The sequence below is a fragment of the Anopheles funestus genome, chromosome 2RL (genome assembly GCF_943734845.2).
Source record: "Anopheles funestus chromosome 2RL, idAnoFuneDA-416_04, whole genome shotgun sequence".
NCBI lineage: Eukaryota > Metazoa > Arthropoda > Insecta > Diptera > Culicidae > Anopheles > Anopheles funestus.
The window spans coordinates 77,064-85,304 of NC_064598.1; the positions used below are offsets into that span (position 1 = coordinate 77,064).

Consider the following 8,241-nt stretch of genomic DNA (forward strand, 5'->3'; position numbering starts at 1 on the left):
TTCAAATTGACAGTTAAAAAATCGGTTGTCAAATTTTACAGTTCATAATTTATTTTAAATTGACAGTTTAAAAATCGGTTGTCAAATTTGACAGTTCATAATTTATTTTAAATTGACAGTTTAAAAAGCGGTTGTCAAATTTGACAGTTCATAATTTATTTCAAATTGACAGTTTAAAAGGCGGTTGTCAAATTTGACAGTTCATAATTTATTTTAAATTGACAGTTAAAAAAGCGGTTGTCAAATTTGACAGTTCATAATTTATTTTAAATTGACAGTTAAAAAAGCGGTTGTCAAATTTGACAGTTCATAATTTATTTCAAAGTGACAGTTTGAAAATCGGTTGTCAAATTTGACAGTTCAAAAAGTGGTTGTCAAATTTGACAGTTCATAATTTATTTTAAATTGACAGTTAAAAAAGCGGTTGTCAAATTTGACAGTTCATAATTTATTTTAAATTGACAGTTAAAAAAGCGGTTGTCAAATTTGACAGTTCATAATTTATTTCAAAGTGACAGTTTAAAAATCGGTTGTCAAATTTGACAGTTCAAAAAGTGGTTGTCAAATTTGACAGTTCTTAATTTATTTCAAATTGACAGTTAAAAAGCGGTTGTTAAATTTGACAAAATTTTTCGCACAGTGTCAAAAAAGCTGTCAAAAAGTTTGACAGTTCATAATTTATTTAATTAAAATAAAAATATGACAAAATTTGTTGAATTTTTTTATAACTTATGGTACTTTATTGAAAAATTGAATTTTTTAAACATACAATAATTTTAAATATTTTAAGCCCTCAAAATGTGACACAACCATTAGCCACATTTTTTGAATAGTGTCAAAAAAGTGGTCAAAAAGTTTGACAGTTCATAATTTATTTAATTAAAATAAAAATATGACAAAATTTGTTGAATTTTTTTATAACTTATGGTACTTTATTGAAAAATTGAATTTTTTAAACATACAATAATTTTAAATATTTTAAGCCCTCAAAATGTGACACAACCATTAGCCACATTAATTTTAAATTGACAGTTTAAAAATCGGTTGTCAAATTTGACAGTTCATAATTTATTTCAAATTGACAGTTTAAAAGGTGTTGTCAAATTTGACAGTTCATAATTTATTTCAAATTGACAGTTTAAAAGGCGGTTGTCAAATTTGACAGTTCATAATTTATTTTAAATTGACAGTTAAAAAAGCGGTTGTCAAATTTGACAGTTCATAATTTATTTTAAATTGACAGTTAAAAAAGCGGTTGTCAAATTTGACAGTTCATTATTTATTTCAAAGTGACAGTTTGAAAATCGGTTGTCAAATTTGACAGTTCATAATTTTTTTCAAATTGACAGTTAAAAAAGCGGTTGTCAAATTTGACAGTTCATAATTTATTTTAAATTGACAGTTTAAAAATCAGTTGTCAAATTTGACAGTTCATAATTTATTTCAAAGTGACAGTTTAAAAATCGGTTGTCAAATTTGACAGTTCAAAAAGTGGTTGTCAAATTTGACAGTTCATAATTTATTTTAAATTGACAGTTAAAAAGCGGTTGTCAAATTTGACAAAATTTTTCGCACAGTGTCAAAAAAGCTGTCAAAAAGTTTGACAGTTCATAATTTATTTAATTAAAATAAAAATATGACAAAATTTGTTGAATTTTTTTATAACTTATGGTACTTTATTGAAAAATTGAATTTTTTAAACATACAATAATTTTAAATATTTTAAGCCCTCAAAATGTGACACAACCATTAGCCACATTTTTTGAATAGTGTCAAAAAAGTGGTCAAAAAGTTTGACAGTTCATAATTTATTTAATTAAAATAAAAATATGACAAAATTTGTTGAATTTTTTTATAACTTATGGTACTTTATTGAAAAATTGAATTTTTTAAACATACAATAATTTTAAATATTTTAAGCCCTCAAAATGTGACACAACCATTAGCCACATTAATTTTAAATTGACAGTTTAAAAATCGGTTGTCAAATTTGACAGTTCATAATTTATTTCAAATTGACAGTTTAAAAGGTGTTGTCAAATTTGACAGTTCATAATTTTTTTCAAATTGACAGTTAAAAAAGCGGTTGTCAAATTTGACAGTTCATAATTTATTTTAAATTGACAGTTTAAAAATCAGTTGTCAAATTTGACAGTTCATAATTTATTTCAAAGTGACAGTTTAAAAATCGGTTGTCAAATTTGACAGTTCATAATTTATTTCAAAGTGACAGTTTAAAAGGCGGTTGTCAAATTTGACAGTTCATAATTTATTTTAAATTGACAGTTAAAAAAGCGGTTGTCAAATTTGACAGTTCATAATTTATTTCAAAGTGACAGTTTAAAAATCGGTTGTCAAATTTGACAGTTCAAAAAGTGGTTGTCAAATTTGACAGTTCATAATTTATTTTAAATTGACAGTTAAAAAGCGGTTGTCAAATTTGACAAAATTTTTCGCACAGTGTCAAAAAAGCTGTCAAAAAGTTTGACAGTTCATAATTTATTTAATTAAAATAAAAATATGACAAAATTTGTTGAATTTTTTTATAACTTATGGTACTTTATTGAAAAATTGAATTTTTTAAACATACAATAATTTTAAATATTTTAAGCCCTCAAAATGTGACACAACCATTAGCCACATTGTTTGGATAGTGTCAAAAAAGTGGTCAAAAAGTTTGACAGTTCATAATTTATTTAATTAAAATAAAAATATGTCAAAATTTGTTGAATTTTTTTATAACTTATGGTACTTTATTGAAAAATTGAATTTTTTAAACATACAATAATTTTAAATATTTTAAGCCCTCAAAATGTGACACAACCATTAGCCACATTAATTTTAAATTGACAGTTTAAAAATCGGTTGTCAAATTTGACAGTTCTTAATTTTTCCACGTGACACAACCTTTAGCCACATTTTTCGCCGTGACAGCAAGGCCGTTGTCAAATTTGACAATTCATAATTTATTTAATTTTAAGGGGGTTTTCGAATTTTACAGTTTTTAATTTATTTGATTTATTTTATATAGATTTGATTTGCTCCGATTTATTTTTAAATGTTTGCTGATTAAAACAACGTATTGTAGCGATTTACTAAAGGCAAAATTCATACCCATGACAGAAACAACGCCCAGCTCTAGGCGAGGAAATTTGTAATGATTTAAACAAAACCCAAAAGATAATATATTTCTTTCAAAAAAAACACGTCAAGCAAAATTTCATAATTTATTTTATTTATTTTATATAGAATTAATTGCTCCGACTGAGGTTTAAATTTCTGCTGATGAAAACAACGTATTGTAGCGTTTTACTTAAGGCAAAATCCATGCCCATAACAAAAATAACACTCAGCTCTAGGCAAGGAAGTTTGTAACAATGTAAACAAAATCCAAAAGATAAAACATTTCTTTCAAAAAAACCAATTCGAGCCAAATTGGTCTCACGACGAGCGCACACGTTAAGCTTTGCAATTTACAGCATGTGTAAACAAAACCTCGAAAACCTTACCGATCACAACAGCTATCGATTTTTCATCCTTGACATGCGGTTTCACCTACAAAGCAACAGGATGCTCAAGTGACATCTGTGTCGAATGACATTTGTTTCAAATAACTATAGCAAACAATATTCAATTCAATTAATTTCAAGCAAATTAAAATAACGCAATTAATGCTATTTGCTTGCATTATATGTATTTAATTTGCTTGATGTGGATTCGTTTCAATTGAAAGTAATTATTTGAAATTAAATGGATTGAAATTTTAAAATTATTTAATTTATAACGAATCTCATTTCATTTCTTTTTTATTTTATACTAAATGTTATGAAATAAAAATTATTTTAATTTTTCATAATTTTATTTGTCAATTCACACATAAAGGTGAGTGTCATGTTGGCAGCTCTGCAGACTGATTCTCTAGTGAAAAAAATCAACTAATGTTACACAATGCTGCCCGATGAAAACACTTTAACACATTCGATCATTGTCAATTTGCACATAATGGCCGGTGTTATGTTGGCAGCTCTGTTTCTTTCTTTTTCCGGTCTTGAACATGGTAAGAAGTTGTTTTACTTTTCAAACGCGATAAAAGGCGTTTTCCTTCGTAAAACGGTGATTAAAGTGGTGAACATTGACGAACAAAGTTAAGCAAAGCGCCACATGATCAAGAAACTAGAGTAGCAAGTTGTTTCCATTGTAAAAATAAGAGTTTTAGTTTCAACAACAAAACCTTGTGATGCTGATGCTTACGTTGTTATCTGTCAATATTGGCGACCTACCCTCCACCTCGTTGACGAATGTTGTGGTATAAGAATTATGTCGTTAAATAATTGTTTCGTTCCTATTTGTTTTCTATAGGGTATCGACCTCAATCATAAATGGGACCGCAAGGTCCGCCGTACGAAGCCAAAATCATTGGACGTGTACCTTGGGTTACTGGTGAAGGTAAATGAAGAAGGCGTGTTATTCCCGTGTGATTTAGCGCGTTCGTTAAGACTAATTGGTCTTTCGTTTCATTTTTAGCTGTACCGGTTCCTGTATCGTCGTACACATAAGAAGTTCAATAAGATTGTGATGCGTCGTCTGTTCATGAGCAGAACTAATCATCCACCGATGTCACTCAACCGTGTTGCACAGTTGATGAAGCTGCGTGCCAAGGATGAGAAATCGATAGCTGTTGTAATCGGCACGGTCACCAACGATGTACGCATGCTGGATATTCCGAAGTTGAACGTGTGCGCTCTTCGTGTGACCGATTTGGCACGACAGCGTATTCTGAAGAACGGTGGAAAAATCTACACCTTTGATCAGCTCGCCCTGATCTCCCCGACTGGAAGGAACACCATACTGATGCAGGGCAAGCGTACGGCTCGGGAGGTATTCAAGCACTTTGGGCGTGCTCCAGGTGTACCACACTCCAACACCCGTCCGTACGTGCAATCGAAGGGCCGTAAGTTCGAGAAGGCTCGCGGACGCCGTAGCAGCTGCGGTTTCAAAAACTAAGCCCGTCTCGCATAGAAAGATTTGGTTTGCACTTTCATAGAACATTAAAGTTCGGGAAAGCATTGACAGCAAGAAGTGCAGAGCAAGTTTTCTCTCTTTGGTGTCACAAGTTGGTGAAGAAATACAAGGATGAAAACTCTCTTCGAACATGATAGCACCGTGTCTCGTGCGTATTCCATAAGACTCCTTCGAAAATAGGTTATTGGAAAGAAAATCAGAATTACAATCTGTGCAAATGTGCGAGTGTGTAAAGATCAAATATTTAACATGTTCAGCACGGCATCATAACATTTGGGTTAAGCCTATGGTTACCGTCGTTTCGTGTGATGTGATATACTATAAGTGTTGTAACAGAAATTGCTGGTGGCCCTACGTAATCGTCTCAATTTTTGGCACGGCGTTGAACGCGTTAGATTGTTAAATGTTTGAATTGAATCGAATAGTACGCATATACTGCCCTGGAATAATAGGCCAGTAGTATAACTTTGATGCTGTTAAATCATATTCATAAGATACTTTAAATTGAATAACTTATTTTTTATTAACTGAGCCCAGAAACCTAGCATTGCGCTATAAATATGTTAGTAATGAATTTTTTCCTGGCATTTTGTATGTTTATTCTTCAGATAACAAACATATTCTTAACAACTCTACATTTATTGTTATGAACATTCGTATGATGTTTTGAATAGATTTTCGGAAAACATTTGAATCCAGATCAGTGTTGGTAAAACCAAACCAACGACATGAGAATATTATACAAATACTAGCTTACCCGGCAAACCTAGCTTGGCCCTTATATATCGATGTTAAAATTCAGCTATGCTGATAAGGTGACAAACATTTCCTAAAATAAATACGCTCAACCCATTGTATAAGATCCTTAAAGATGATTATACCAATAATTGATTAAAACTTGGTCTTGAGGCTGAACACCCATTATCTTTTTAATTTTGACCACGTCCTGATTGGAGCTCACTTTCCGAATGCATACCACTTTGCTGCAAAAAAAGAAAACATATAGTGAATTTGAACTCGATGTAGATATGAATTTGATGTCTGTTGAATACTTACTTTTTCCACTCCTCTACTATTACACGTAAATGTTTATCTAACGCATGATCGTTAAATAGCTCTTCGTCTACGGCCTTCATGATCTTCTGAAGTAGGCTGGGCACTGTGCGAATCGAATCCCTCATTAAGCATTTTCATCATCTTCCTGTAACAGAATCGTTCTCTACTTACATTTACTAGGTAATTCACCCTCCCATGCGCATACCGCCACCGTGTCCTTATTCTGATCATCAACTAAATCCACGCGCATAATACTGCTCGAAGAGTGCGGTGCAATTGCTTCCTGCTTCAGATTTATTATTCGGAACTCGTTTGCCGATGTGTACGTTTTGGCGTGAGCTCGTGCCAACTTATGCAGGGCTTCCGGCAACATTTTTTTTAAATTCGCCACTAAACAGTAGCCCTTCGCCGGTGTCCCGCGGATAACAATTTGTATACCCGTCAGTGCACAGTAACAAACTGAGAGGAAGTTTGATTTTAAAATGCTTCGAAACATCCGCAAGGAATATTTGGCTCGCGTTAGTTCGTCGACTTGGTTGAAAGTCTTGTCGCCACTTGCAAGCCCGAGTCGACGCAGTTGATAGCCTTCCTTATCCGATTGTACAATAGCGAAACCCTCTTCTGTGTCCTTTCCTAGCCACACAGGTGTCGATGGATATCCAAGTGTTATGCTTTCCGTCAGGTATCGCGCTCCAGCCCAAAGTATAAAAGAAAAGTGAGCATGCACGTATGCGTAAATCGATTCTTTTCCGGTCAGTTCAATCAGAGACCTATTGGCGGTTATGTTTGCAGCGTTGCTGGTTGATCCACTTCCATAACATTTGTTCATTCTCTGTGCCCGATCGAGTCCTTGACGCCGGAGATCATCTTCGTGAACCAATCGAGCGTATTCCTGCAACTCCCTTGAAATCTTGACCATGCAGTCGGTTAAAAAAGGCTGCGAATTAAGCAAAAACATCTTGTCTTTCATCAGAATCACTATCGAGAAGCGCTTTTGAAATCCTCGCGCTTCCGAGTCGACGAGATGAAATGCGTGACTTAGCACATGTCCATGTTTGGCATCGCCAAAAAATACAAGCCCACCTTCGGAAGCCAAACAACTCACTTCCGAGCTAAGACTACGAAAAGCGGCCGTCTTTATTAATGGCGCCGTTTCTCCAATGACCGGTATTTGGCTGCTGACAAAATTAGCATTGCTTTCTGGATCGCGACTTACGAGTCCGATATTATTCCTAATCGAATTACACGCTTCACATCCTTTTCGATCTATATCAAAACTTATATCCAGCTGCTGTATATTTGTTTCGCGCAATGTTTGAGTACAGAAGATTGCGCCCGGTCCTGAAATTAAGCAATCATGGTTAGCCTGAATTAGGGGTGGGTGATGCTACTCATTGTTTTCTTACCATGAACTTCACAGAAGTGACATAGTGCGATTATTGCATTCATGGGAAAGCTGCGTAATAATAAGACCACAATAAACAAATTAGGAATATTTTAATACATTTTTACAATTTACGTACTGCGTATTAGCTGAAAGGTTGAACCGCAAAGAAACAATGTCAACGTATCAAGCGAAATAAAGTAACATTTTAATGTGAAACGCCGATATTAAATATTATGCACAATGGTTTATAGGGAATCACACTAATGCTTGTTTCTTCGCTTCGATTAAAAGTGCGTATGTTGAAACAGGACCCTGGCAAATAATTCTAACTCAATTGATCTTCACTTTAAATGCATCAGCTGTAAAATCACCGTATGATAATAAAAACAATCTTTATACGTCTTTATACCGATGCGTGGCTAGTGTCAAAACATGTGTCAAAAGATACAACCCAATGAGGGGTTGGTCTAATGTTGTTGCGGATAATTCCCTGGTGTATGCCCAGTGAAACAGTTTCCCTTATTTTGCCGTTGTGTGTACTAATAAATTAAACAGTAGGTATGATGAGGAAAAAAATAGCATAGAAAAAATTCCCACGGCAATATGTCAAGCTTGTTGAATGTTTTTTTTTGTGAAGAACGCTCTGAAATGAGTAAAGTAACGAGTGCTAAATCACCATTAATATACACTTAATACATCCAGTAAATTAAAGCTGATTTAAGGGTAATTTAAAGGCTTTGCCGAGAACGGCGTATTCTATAAACGTTGATATTGCG

The 8,241-nt window shown here is 33.4% G+C and overlaps 2 protein-coding genes across 2 annotated transcripts; one reads left to right on the top strand and one right to left on the bottom strand.

Moving 5' to 3' along the window:
• The first annotated feature begins 3,991 nt into the window (after nt 1-3,991).
• On the top strand, nt 3,992-5,158 carry LOC125766088 (60S ribosomal protein L18). The gene is made up of 3 exons (XM_049431681.1): nt 3,992-4,057; nt 4,360-4,446; nt 4,525-5,158. Exons 1-3 carry the CDS (start codon nt 4,055-4,057, stop codon nt 5,002-5,004), a joined length of 570 nt encoding a protein of 189 aa, XP_049287638.1. The 5' UTR covers nt 3,992-4,054; the 3' UTR covers nt 5,005-5,158.
• Nucleotides 5,159-5,520: 362 nt separating this feature from the next.
• On the bottom strand, nt 5,521-7,933 carry LOC125766087 (folliculin). Its single transcript, XM_049431680.1, has 5 exons — nt 7,602-7,933; nt 7,485-7,534; nt 6,250-7,419; nt 6,079-6,181; nt 5,521-6,005 (listed from the first exon to the last, which is right to left on the bottom strand). The coding sequence occupies exons 2-5, from the start codon at nt 7,525-7,527 to the stop codon at nt 5,888-5,890; spliced, it is 1,434 nt and encodes a 477-aa protein (XP_049287637.1). The 5' UTR covers nt 7,528-7,534; nt 7,602-7,933; the 3' UTR covers nt 5,521-5,887.
• Nucleotides 7,934-8,241: the final 308 nt, after the last annotated feature.